At 49.2% G+C, this 13,459-nt stretch overlaps 1 protein-coding gene across 2 annotated transcripts in view; it reads left to right on the top strand.

The window, feature by feature from the left end:
* The window catches only part of SLC7A5 (solute carrier family 7 member 5), a 71,155-nt gene that overhangs the window by 46,015 nt on the left and 11,681 nt on the right, over positions 1 to 13,459 (top strand). The window contains exons 10-11 of one of the 2 annotated variants that reach the window (XR_003942260.1): positions 4,458 to 5,171; positions 8,307 to 8,316. Coding sequence is in view for 1 of the 2 variants with exons in the window: in XM_030204568.1 (XP_030060428.1) it covers positions 4,458 to 4,513 (56 nt within the window). In the remaining variant the exon portion in view is untranslated. Of the gene's footprint in view, positions 1 to 4,457; positions 6,591 to 8,306; positions 8,317 to 13,459 lie in introns of those variants that run through there. The other variant, XM_030204568.1, reaches the window with a different exon arrangement.

Below are 13,459 nucleotides of genomic sequence, written 5' to 3'. Positions count from 1 at the left end.
AGTACATACTCACGTCATAACACTGAAATGATACTGGCAAGAAAAACGAAACTTAGCAGCTTATTCTTCACACACACACAATGCTCCTTTCTAGCACAGGAGATAAGGTTCGGCTCAGGAATGCAGGGGGTGTCAGCACCCTCCAAGGTCGCGTTGCTACATGCAAGCTGGTCTTGTATAGGCCTTGCAAACTACTGTTACAAGCTATATGTCTAATAGTCCTGCATTCTGTCCTTACATTAGTAAACAACAACCTTCTTGGTTAGTAAACAGTAAAACTGGATAAGGCACAAATGTCCAGTGCAGTAATAAGGTGTGGCTAAACAGCCAAAAGCAGAGGTAGAGTGCATAAGTATACGTCCATCAGTAGGCACAAAACATGAGGTTGTCCTGTTGTTCAGCAGTATTCGGGTAGTGTTCGGCGTTCCACTCCTTCATTCCCCCCTTTTGATACTTGAACATCCATCTAGGTGGAGAGTATCACCTCCATGAACCGCACCTCCATGAATCCTGAAAAGGAAAGAGAGGACAAGGATAGTCAGCGAGGGAGGCAACAAGCGAGCCCTAAGCCCTTGCGCAGCCGTTGGTTGCTTCGCCGGGGTTGAGACGGAGGGTCCCTAGAGGAGTCCCCCCCCCTTTGTAGCCGGTCTTTTGCTGGCACAAGGGTAATGGCCCATGAAGTGACTCAGGGGGTTCAAAGTGCACATCAGCCACAAGGTGCTTCATCGTCAGCTTCATCAGACTGGGGAATGGGAGAGTACATCTGGAGAGCCATAAGTTGGGCAGCAGCACGGCGGTCAGCGATGCTTTCCATGGTGGAGCGGAGACACCTGAAAACTAAGGGAAGAGATAAAGGAATTAGTAAACAGGACAATAGAAACAGGCCACCCATGACAAGGAGGCCTTGCAGGCTCCCGGAGGTTGGCAACCAGCTAGTTAGGGAGGAGGTCCAGTCCCACGCAGGAGCAGCGAGGGGCGCCTCCGTCTCTATTAGATTCTGTAAGTTGGCATGGGTGGGGTTCGCATCCCGGACAGCTTGCTCCATATTTTGTTGTAAAAGGCGGCGTTCTTCAGTAGTCAGGATGTGGGCGCTCAACTGCCTAAGGTCCCCCCAAGTCGGATTATAACTGTATATAATGCCTTCCACCAGCTCCACCAACTGCTCGGGTTTCTGGTCGTAGGACGGCCCATGCAATTTCCAGTTATACAGGTCGGCACTTGAGAAGGGAACGTGGCTATAAACTGTTGATTCAATGGGCTGGCCCCCCCCCTTCCGCCGGGTTAGGGGTATAGGTGGTGGATTGTCGAACTGGGAATAGGTTAGTGGCTCCCTCTTTCCTGCTCGAAGGGAGGGCGTTGCGCGGACTCGATTGGGGGAACCGAGTAATGTTCTTCACAACCCGTTTACTCTTCCGTATGGTTGCGGGGCCCGGTGACTCAGGTGAGTCTGGACGGGACGTCTCTCCAGCCTCCGACTCTGACCCGGAAGCCTCAGCGTTATCCGGGCCCTCCTCCAGGCTCGCGATGTCGGGGTATATCGGGGCATACGGCGGTGGCGCGATGTCGTCTTCGTATGCTTCCGCCGTAGCAAGAATCGGGGCCTTCGGAGGCTTCTTTTTGGGCAAACCCTGAACTTTCCCTAGGGTTTCCTTTGGGGGTTTCATTCTAGAAAGTGTGTTGGTCGTACTGGGCGTAGCTCCTACCTTACCAATGGTAGCAGGGGGCGTGGTCTCAGTGGCTTCAGCGCTAGGGGCGGTAGGCCGTATGGGGGCGGGCCCTGCGGCCTTCTGAACGGCAGCGGTTGCCGAGCTTTGGAGGGCGAAGGCATGGGTCGGCAGGGCCTTAAGTTTAGTTTTCCGGCCCTTTCTCTGCTTTACCACCATGAGGGCGGCCTTTTCTACCTTCCGTTGGGCCCAAGCCGGCGGGTCCCGGACTACATCCAACCACGCTTCTATGTATGGGATGTCCTCGGGACAGCCTGGGTTTCCCTCAACTATAACAATATTCATGACCGCCGCCACTTTTTCATACTCGAATGACCCTCCCGGGGGCCATCCGGCAATTCCTAGCCCTGGCCACATAAATTGACATCTCTGTATCATCCCGGCCCTGCTACATTTATCTTGGTCGAACACTTCGCTAAAGTGTTCCGTCATTAAGTCTAACGGTGAAGACCCACCCCCGCCCATCCTAACCTGAGTGCCAAAGGACAGGTGACGGACAAAGGGGGAAGGGGCGGTGGAGGAGTAAGGGGTCTCGTTCCACCAGACACAAAAGGGTCAACACTCGGCCTGACCAGGACGCGGTCGCCCGGCCTGGAACTGCAAGCCCATTCACACACTTTCATACGCCACAAGAAACCCTCCCGTTCGCCGCTCGGTTTCGTCGCCGGAGCCTAGTGAGTTTCGGGACCTAGTCGGATACCAATAGTCCGTATTAGTCACTGGCTAAAAGAGGGTGATCACGCCTCTTCTTCGGTCCTTACTGGGCCGGTCACTACGTAGAGTATACTCGCCTGTCCGCCGGGGTCGCAGGCTGCGCCGTCGTACGCTTCTTTCTGAAATAGAAAAGGTGCCTTGCCGGAACCACACAGCCCCTCTACAGTCAGGCGGAGTTGATCGACCCTCCTCCGGGAGATGGACGCTGAAATCAGCGGTGGCCACTCACCAGCTTCTCGGGTGGGGATCGATAACCTGACCCGACCACAGTGGGGGAGGGGAAGAATATAATCCGATTCCCCTTTCTACTTCTGTCCCATCTGGGTCGCCAATGAAACAGGTGGGAAATCAGGAGACGAAAGGCAAACTTTGGTTCCAAACAAGGCAACTTTATTGCTAGCAAGTGAACAGCACCGAGTAGTCTCGGGACACTGTGTGTCATAAATCATCTGACACTTACATTTATACTTCCCTACTGGGCCTGCGCATTTGGCCCCTTACACATCACAACTGGCATGCGCAGTAAACTTTTGTAGTTCTTACAGTACAAAATTGTAGTCCCAGTACATACTCACGTCATAACACTGAAATGATACTGGCAAGAAAAACGAAACTTAGCAGCTTATTCTTCACACACACACAATGCTCCTTTCTAGCACAGGAGATAAGGTTCGGCTCAGGAATGCAGGGGGTGTCAGCACCCTCCAAGGTCGCGTTGCTACATGCAAGCTGGTCTTGTATAGGCCTTGCAAACTACTGTTACAAGCTATATGTCTAATAGTCCTGCATTCTGTCCTTACATTAGTAAACAACAACCTTCTTGGTTAGTAAACAGTAAAACTGGATAAGGCACAAATGTCCAGTGCAGTAATAAGGTGTGGCTAAACAGCCAAAAGCAGAGGTAGAGTGCATAAGTATACGTCCATCAGTAGGCACAAAACATGAGGTTGTCCTGTTGTTCAGCAGTATTCGGGTAGTGTTCGGCGTTCCACTCCTTCATAAGCATGTGGTAGTTTTGGGGGTTTTTTGGAAGGGGTGTGGAAGCAATATTCAGCTAGTCCTTACCAGGGGCGTAGCCAGACTTCGGCGGGAGGGGGGTCCAGAGCCCGAAGTGAGGGGGCACATTTTAGCCAACACCACCACCACCAACTTAGACCTCCCCCCCCTGCAGACGACCCTCTCGACCCCCCCCCCCCGTCGCCAACCCTCCCCCGCCGTCGCCTACCTTTGCTGGCGGAGGACCCCAACCCCCGTCAGGCGAGGTCCTCTTCTTCATTCTGTTTCTGAGTCTGACGTCAGGATGTCAGACTCAGAAACAGAACAAAGGAAAAAGAGGACCTTCGGCTGGCTGGGGTTGGGGTCCCCCGCTAGCAAAGGTAGGCGACGGCGGGTTGACGGCGGGAGCGGGGGGTCGAGAGGGTCGTCGGCAGGGGGGTCCAGGGCCAAATTTATGGGGGCCCAGGCCCCCGTGGCCCAACTTAGCTACACCCTTGGTCCTTACCATGCGCTAACTGAATAACAGTGTTAATGTGCGAGCCCTTAATGCCTCCTAACCATGACGTGGTAAGTGCACACGTGGGATCGCTTAGGAACAGGAAGAATTAGGGGTTACAGAGGATGGGCAGACTGGATGGGTCATTTGGCCTTTATCTGCCGTCATGTTTCTATGTGTAAATTTCTTTTAAGTGGTTGTGCATTAATGTTAAGATTAGAACATGGCCAGAAATTCAACAACCATGCTAGAACTGGGCTTAGTGTGCGGGAGGAAAAGTCCCATGTTAGGGCGTGGTAAGCCCATTTACGAGGGCAGCTTAGCAAAAGGGCCTCTAAGCCCTCAGCTTGTCATTTTGGCAAGGAATGTGACCAGCTTTGCGATCGGATCTCCCCTTGTGACCCCGTGTTCTGTAGGTTCCTGGACCACGTTGCGTTTACTGTATTTTGCTGATGCTTATTTCAGGATAACTGATGTTTATACTGAAAACCTTCTTTTTGTGTCTCCCCCCTCCCTCCGGTGAGCAGTATCAACCACTGTGCTATGTCAGAAGCTGCTGGAAGCGGTACCTCAACAGTCGTAAGCCAAGAGGAATAAAAGGAAGAATTTGTTGGCCCAACAGGACAATCCCAAAACTTGTTTAAGGCTTTCAGGGACAAAACAGCCTGTCCAATCAAGCCATCGGGCAGCTCAGCACCTCCTGCAGGAAGTGGAGAAGAAAGCCCTTCTGTCAACATAATTCAATTCCCTCGTTCCTCAACCGTCCTTGTATTTAAAATCACTAGAGAAGACAGAACAACACTCCTCTGAACTAAAGCATTGAGGCGGGGGGAGGCCAAGGCAAAAGTCTTCCTCCCTTCATGCTGTATCCAGCAAATGCAAACAGAGAAGTTAGGCCTGATCCCCCCCCCCCCCCCACCCCACCGTCTGTGCAGAGATCTGCTACATTTGAAGCAACGAGGTTCTCGTGGCCCGACTGCACTGAGCTGACCTGTGACTCAGAGTCACGACCCATACTTTGACTCCTTTGCCTGGATAGATTCAATTATAACTTTTCTTTTTTATGCAAAGAAAAGAAATGTTCCACAAGGACTTGCTAGAATAAATATTTTGAAAACAAAATACAGAAGCGAAAATGTTGATACCATGTTTGCAACTGCTATTCTGGAAAATGTCATCTTACAGATAGAGAGGTGAATCATGGCTCAAGTTTGGACTGTCCATTCGTACTCATTCCCCTTGTTACTGATACTATATATTGCCATGGCAGCTCTCGGAGGACTTTTTGAAATATGCAGGAAATGTTCTTTAAATGTGATTAGGTCATGTGCTATACTTCATCCCAGCTGGTTTTTGTGATGTAGTGTGAAATGCAAAATGCTGTTACAAATCTAAAGGTCTCATAAATTGATGATATGCTATATAGCTATAGCTGTACTTCACAGCAAAAAAAAAAAACACAAAAAAAACCACATAACTGTTTAGGACCAGTTTCTTCTGTTACGCTGTTGGGTTGGAGTTTGTGCTCCCTTGTGATCTACAGGGCAAGTGTGAGGAACCTCGCACTTCTAGTGGTAGCAAGGAGCGCAGACCTGGTCCTGATGGCTATACAGAAAAGAGCTTATGTTTATCCACATGTGTGAGTGTCCAGCAGCCTACAAGCACAAGATTGGTGTTGGAGTTTAGAAGACTGTTCACGCAGCTCACACTGTAAATGTTTTTGAGTTTTTCTACAGCACAAACTCGCTTTCAGAGTCAGTATACAGCTTGGGATGAGGGTCCAGTGCATTCTTCCTGGTTTGTGTTGTTTCTTGGACCAAGCCGTTTTTCTACAAAGTTCTGTGGCGTCAGCTGATCACTGTCTGTACTCGGAAGCTGAAGCAGGAGCAGTAACTTATCAGCTTCTGTGTGTAGGGAAGAAGTGATGGTCCCTTTGCGGTGGCCTCGTTGACTGACTGCTCTACAGCACGTGAACTGAACCTGCTCTGGTCGCCAGAGCTGCTGAAGGAAAGAGACATTTGGATCAGCCCTGGTTTCTCATCTTCCATCCCAATGCATTGTGGGATATGTGACCCCTGTTTCTACCATGTTGAAATTAGCTCTGCTGATCCCAGAATGTAGCAGGCAGGGGGGTGGTCAGAAATGCAGGACTGGCCTAGCCCCTCTCTCTCACTCTGTAACTGGATATATTTAGGACCTGAGACCTTCAGAGCTGCTTCATTCATGTTAATGTTCTACTGGCACTTGAGCTGTTGAAACCAGTTGACCCCTGAGGCATCTTCCTCATTGATAAATGCCCGACCAACAGGCCTACCACTGCCTTGAACCACTTGCTCAGAAAAGCACAAGATTTGTCACCAAAGGGTCCTAGACAGTACTGCTGGAATGTGGATCCTTTTCCTGAGAAGGTCCTGTGATACCTTTTGAAACGTTGATTTCAACAAAAATAATCTAGATCGTGTTACAGTCCAGTATTTTATTTTGTTTTGTTCCTCCTAGTTATAGGTTTTGTTTTACTAATTTAATTTTGCAGTTTCTAACTCCTGTATTTATTTTTAAATGAAGCAATACCAGCTAGTCTTAATTCTAAGTGATGTCTTTGCTGCATTACTCTGTTGTGTGTTGTCAGTATTCGATAAAGCGCTCTGACCAATCCCTTACCCTGCTCTTGTGTAGTTTTACTTCATTCTGTGCGTTGGCTGTCTTACGGCTTGGTTTGTGTATTTTTTTTTCAGGATGTGAGAGTCGTTGAATTATAACAGGGGCAAGCAGTGTTTTCAGCAAAGATCTACGTGTGGTGCCCGTGTATCTGTTTCCTCCTTCAAAATATAACCAACAGTTTCAGGGGGGTGGGCCTTTCCCTGGGCTGTAGTAACTTCTGTACAGCAGGAGTGTACCCAGACCTTCCATTTCGGGTGGGTCCCAAGTTAAGGTGGGTGGGCCCTTCCCACCCCACCCCTGTACATACTCTACAGTTTTTTTTAAGCCTTTCCCTTCATCTCTGCCCCATATATTATCATCTTTATCCCCCTCCGCCTGGCATGTGCTCCTCTCTCCCCACCCCGCCCCTCTGCCCACCTCTCTCTGGAAACCCTGGCTCCCCCGGTCTACCTCCAAGCAGCGTGTAGGCAACCTGCGCCAGCCCTGCAGGCTTTCCTCTACCATGTCCCTGCTGCACCAGCGAAGAAACAGGAAGTGACATCATTGAGGGTGGCATGTAGAAGGAAGCCTGTTGGCCAGGGCTGGCAAAGGTTGCCTATAGGAATTGCTGCAGGCAACTGCTCGAAGGTAGACTGGTGGGTGGGTGGGGGGGCAGGGGGGGTTCAGAGATAGACGGGCAGCTTCTGTGCCGCCAGCGGTGAAGAGAGTGAGCAAGGAGTGAGGCACTGCCCATGAGGTGTTTTGGGGGCGGCAAGAATGGGTGGGCCTGTGCCCACTCATAACTACACTGCTATACAGTAAGACTAACTGCAGGGCTTTACCATGTTTGTTATTTTTCTTTTTCACAAGCCAAATAATCATGTCATCATGGCCTGAGGCAAATGTACCTTGCTGCATTTCATGACGCTGTATCTACAGTGCAGGTGTGAAGTATAGAAGGAACATAAGCTTTTCCATGAACCACTGTTTCCTTAAGACACTGGTGGTTTTTTAGTCAGTGGCAGTCACCATGCTGTGCTTCCCACCCACCCCCCACTTTTATTGAAGCTGCTTCTGGTACTGTATAGCAGCCTGTGCATTTCAAACTCCTGTGTTATTCTTGTGAGAATTGTGTAAAGGATTAGTCATTGTGTAGTGTTGCAAAGCGAACAACTTTTCAGAGTCAGGAATGGCAGCAAGCTTTTCTGGATAAAGCTGATTTGTGTGTGGGGGGGGGGGGGAGGGGGGGAGCTTTGAAAGGGGGAGGAGAGCCAGGAATTGTTAGCATTGCAAAGTGACTGGTAAGAGGCAGATGCGGGTAGAGGGCTGGTGGTGAAGGTGTTGGAAGAAAAGCCTGTAACATAGTAGATGACGACAGAAAAAGACCTGCACGGTCCCATCCAGTCTGCCCAACAAGATAAACTCATATGTGTATACCTTACCTTGATTTGTATCTGTCTTTTTCAGGGCACAGACCGTATAGGTCTGCCCAGCACTATCCCCTCCTCCCAACCACCAGCCCCGCCTCCCACCACTGGCTCTGGCACAGACTGTATAAGTCTGCCCAGCACTAGCCCCGCCTCCCAACCACCAGCCCCGCCTCTGCCATCCAATCTCCGCTAAGCTCCTGAGGATCCCTTCCTTCTAAACTGTATTGGGGGAAGAGTGCCTGGGTGAGGAACTGGAGAGACAAGGGGATAAGACTTGGGAGGAGTGGGTGAGAGAATGTGGGGAAGATCTCAAGATGTGAAGTGTGGGGGACTAGTTGAGTTACACAGGCTGCTCTGAGTGTGCAGTGGCTCCCCATTATTGATACTGTAAACCGCTATGATACCTTATACCTTTAGCAGTTTATCAAATAAAAGAAACCTGAATCCTGACTGCTTCTACGAAGGGGGAATCCATTCTGTGTCGACTGCCCCATAGGAGAGAACCCTTCTCATCTTGTCTATCGTTTTTTCAAACTTTATTCTGCACCAGTCCGTCACCTCACTGTTAAAGGGTTTTTTGTTTCGCTAGAGTGGCTTCCATTTGAACATTGATAGGGTGGAGTATGCTAGAGGGAGGTGCATGGTGTTTCCCTGTTCTGATGACAAACCCACCAGCGTGACCCTCATTATGTAAGCAGAGCCACACAGAGGAAGTCTGCTGGCTGATGCTACTGGACTGGACTTTATATACAAGGACAATAATGTGTATTTCATTGTGTTGCTCTGCAAGCCTATGATTTCCAACACCCACACAAACACCCTGCAAGCGATCGGCTGTGTAGAGCAAGCTAGTATAACCAAAAGGTTCATGCTGGCCTGGAGGAGAGCCACTCACCGCCCTGACACGCGGAGTTCTCACCTTTCCTTGCTCTACCTTTGTTACCAGAAGCTGGAGGTAGTGGAGAGCTGTGTATTACCTCTTTGTATCTTGGTAACTGAAATGCAAGGGCTCTCTTAATGGCTTTTTCTGTACAGTTTCAACACTTTAACCAACCGTTTGCTCAGTGCTTCCTGTATCCAGCTAAAACGTTCCGGAAGCCAAAATCTAATGTATTTCCATTGCATCAATCTCGAATCTTCCAGCTTAGATTAAGTTATTCTCCGAGGACATAAGTACATAGGTATTGCCATACTGGGAAAGACCAAAGGTCCTTCGAGCCCAGCATCCTGTTTCCAACAGTGGCCAATCCAGGTCACAAATACCCGGCAAGATCCCAAAAATGTACAAAACATTTTATACTGCTTATCCCAGAAATGGTGGATTTTCCCCAGTCCATTTAATAACGGCCTATGGACTTTTCCTTTAGGAAGCCTTCCAAACCTTTTTTAAACTCCGCTAAGCTAACCGCCTTTACCACATTCTCTGGCAACGAATTCCAGAGTTTAATTACATGTTGAATGAAGAAAAAGTTTATCCAATTCATTTTAAATGTACTACATTGTAGCTTCATCGCATGCCCCCTAGTCCTAGTATTTTTGGAAAGCGTGAACAGATGCTTCACATCTACCCGTTCAACTCCACTCATTATTTTATACACCTCTATCAAATAAATCATTCTCACAAGTGTGTCGACGATCCACGTTGGCCCGGGAACCTGCATATCGCATAGCAAAAAAAGAAAAGATTTCTTAGAGCCTTCTGGTGCGTGCTCATGCCGTGCCGCACTGCACATGCGTGGAGTGCCTTCCCTCCTGTCGCATGACCGCGCTCCTCAGTTTGTTTTTCAGCGTGAGGAGCAACAGTGTTCTCTGTGGCTCCTCTGCTGCCTGGCAAAGAGCCTTCCCTCCCCCCCCCCCAAAAAAAAGCGAGTTCCCTTATTTTTCTTTCTTTTTGGCCCATGTTTAAGTGTTCTTTATTTTTCCGTTGCAACTACAACGTTCCGGAAGCCAAAATCTAATGTAGTTCCATTGCATCAATCTCAAATCTCCCAGCTTAGGTTAATTTATTTTTGTAAACAGACAATTGTAAAATGTGGCAATCTGTTAAAAAAAACAAACAACAATGTTAGCAGACTTAAAACATTTTTTTTCTAGGCTGCTGGAGAGAAAATTTTAGTGACCTAATTAAGCTAACTATGAAAAAGAAGGAATGATTGATTTCTGTATGTTCGTTTTGCTGAGCAGTCTCATTTAAAGAATTAGTACATTTTTATTGGACTTGATATGCAAGGCAATTTACCTAGCTAACCGAATAAGGGGCCCTTTTACTAAGTTTCAGCGTGCTTGTCTGACATTGCTGCCTGGATGTCTCAACGCCACCTGAAATTAAATATGACCAAAACCAAGCTTCTCATTTTCCCCCCCAAACCCACCTCCCCGCTCCCCCCGTTTTCTATTTCTGTTGATGGCTCTCTCATTCTACCTGTCTCCTCAGCTTGAAACCTTGGGGTCATCTTTGACTCTTCTCTCTCCTTCTCTGCTCATATCCAGCAGATTGCCAAGACCTGTCGTTTCTTTCTTTACAACATCCGTAAAATCCGCCCCTTTTTTTCCCAGCACTCTACCAAAACCCTCATCCACACCCTTGTCACCTCTCGCTTTGACTACTGCAATCTGCTTCTTGCTGGTCTCCCACTTAGTCACCTCTCCCCTCTCCAGTCGGTTCAAAACTCTGCTGCCCATCTCATCTTCCGCCAGGGTCGCTTTACTCATACTACCCCTCTCCTCAAGACCCTTCACTGGCTCCCTATCCGTTTTCGCATCCTGTTCAAACTTCTACTAACCTATAAATGTACTCACTCTGCTACTCCCCAGTATCTCTCCACACTCGTCCTTCCCTACACCCCTTCCCGTGCACTCTGCTCCATGGATAAATCCTTCTTATCTGTTCCCTTCTCCATTACTGCCAACTCCAAACTTCGCGCCTTCTGTCTCGCTGCACCCTACGCCTGGAATAAACTTCCTGAGCCCCTACGTCTTGCCCCATCCTTGGCCACCTTTAAATCTAGACTGAAAGCCCACCTCTTTAACATTGCTTTTGACTCGTAACCACTTGTAACCACTCGCCTCCACCTACCCTCCTCTCTTCCTTCCCGTTCACATTAATTGATTTGATTTGCTTACTTTATTTTTGTCTATTAGATTGTAAGCTCTTTGAGCAGGGACTGTCTTTCTTCTATGTTTGTGCAGCGCTGCGTATGCTTTGTAGCGCTATAGAAATGCTAAATAGTAGTAGTAGTAAGCCTACACGCATCAATTTGGAGTTACTGCCCGGCTACCGGTTTTTTACGCACATCCGCTAGCTTCGGAGGAAATCAGGGCAGGCAGCGTGGCACAGGAAGTCTGCTGACGGAGTTTGGGGGACCCCCACCAGCCCAGGTATGTAGGGTTGCAGCAGGGAGGCGGGGCAAAATGGACCACACTAAAGCTTAGCAGACGTTAGTGGAAGTAGGCCTGAACTAAATGCTAAGACGCTTCTTAGCGTTTAGTGCATGCTAATTCTATTAGCGTGGGCTAGGTGTTAAGAAAAAGGCCTCTGAGAATTTAATGGAATTAAATTTAGTATGTAGGAAAAAATGGTTTTAAAAAAACATATTGAGGTGGAAAATTGGGCCAGATTAAACTGAGTTCCAGAAAAATAAGCCACCACCCCAAAATATTACCACCCCTCGCATAAACTGCCCCGACGACCAAAATCTACAGCCTGGAACTATCCCACCCTCAAAATTAGTACCTGCAACTGCCCCCCCCCCATGCCCCAAAACTACCTCACCCCTGATAATTATTCCCTGCAACTGCCCCACTGCTCTGCAACTGCTCCACCACCAAAAGCTACCCTCACAATTCTCCGATACCCTGCAAACTACCTCAATCCAAAAAACTACCATGCAACTCTCCCATCACTCTACAAACTGACTTGCCCCCCCCCCAAATACCCCACACCCACCACTTTGTAAACTGCTGCACTCCCAAAATCTACCCTTCCCCAAAAATAAACACAACACGCAGGGGCGTAGCCAGACAACAGATTTTGGGTGGGCCTAGGCAAGAATTGGGTGGGCACCAAGTGTTCTCCCCCCCCCCCCCCCCCCCCCACACACACACACAAAAATTATCTCAGCTGGTGGGAAAAAGCTTCTTTCCACCTTGGCAGAAGGCATGCACTGAAAACTGAGCATACGCAGGTGTCATGGAGAGTAGCATTTTCGTTACCTTCAGGGGGAAATCTTCAGCTATTGGAGCTTGGGATTCCCACCAGTTACCACTAAACGTGCTACTGTTGGGTGGGCCTGAGCCATAAATGGGTGGGCCCTGGCCTACCCAAGCCCACCTGTGGCTACGCCACTGCAACACGGCACACACAGGATTACAAATAATTCCCTAGCTGTGATGTACTGCATTTTAAGTTATAAATGTTCTGCCCCTATTTGCATGGAGGTAGTCTGTTTGTTGTTTATGTATATGTATTAGGCATTGTTTATACCAGCTTACATTATCTGTAATCCTGTAGTTCTCTGTAATAGGCTCATTTAGAGCACATGTCCAACTCCCTGTGTCTTTTGGGACTCTTTCTATTGGCTTGCCTTGTTCTCTGTGCATGCTGGGCGTTGCTCCCCCCCCCCCCCCCCCGGGTCACTCCTCATCAGATCTGTAGGAGTTAGTATGCAGCATTCTCCTCTGTGAATTGAAACTGCCTATGCTGTAAGACCCCCTTCAAGCTAATGTGACACTATCAGGACTCTATTCATTGTAAAAGTATAAACAGCATCTTTACTTTGCAAATTGCTGAAATACGCCCAGCTTCTCTTTTGCATGGAGAGAGAGCTGGTGGAGAACAGATTCCCAGTTTGCACTGTCAGAACAAGAAAATTCTGTGCTTCCAGAACTATTTAGCATAGGTGCAGGCATTGTGCTGAGCGTTTGCTGGAGGATATGCAGATGGGCTGCAAGTCCTCCACAGCACCTGGTAAGCAGCCAAAGGCAGTGGCATACCAAGGGGGGGGCGGTCCGCCCCGGGTGCACGCCGCTGGGGGGTGCCGCAGCACGCGCCTGCTCCTCCGAGTTCGCTAAACTTCATTCGCTGCAGCTCCCTCTGCCCCGGAACAGGTTACTTCCTGTTCCGGGGCAGAGGGAGCTGCAGCGAACGAACGAAGTTTAGCGAACTCAGAGGAGCAGGCGCGTGCCGCGGCACCCCCCCCAGCGGCGTGCACCCGGGGGGGGTGTCATTTTGCCGGAGGGGGGGAGGTGTCATCTAGCGGGGGGGGGGGGCGCATTGGCGCTCCGCCCCGGGTGCCATCCAGGCCAGGAACGCCACTGGCCAAAGGGAGCACTAGGCTACTACTACTACTTAACATTTCTAAAGCGCTACTAGGGTTACGCAGCGCTGTACAATTTAACATAAAAGGACAGGCCATGCTCAAAGAGCTTACAATCTAAAGGACAAGTGAATAGTCAGTTCG

The sequence above is a fragment of the Microcaecilia unicolor genome, chromosome 5 (genome assembly GCF_901765095.1).
Source record: "Microcaecilia unicolor chromosome 5, aMicUni1.1, whole genome shotgun sequence".
NCBI lineage: Eukaryota > Metazoa > Chordata > Amphibia > Gymnophiona > Siphonopidae > Microcaecilia > Microcaecilia unicolor.
The sequence above is the reverse complement of the archived record's forward strand: the minus strand, read 5'-3'. Positions and strand labels throughout refer to the sequence as shown.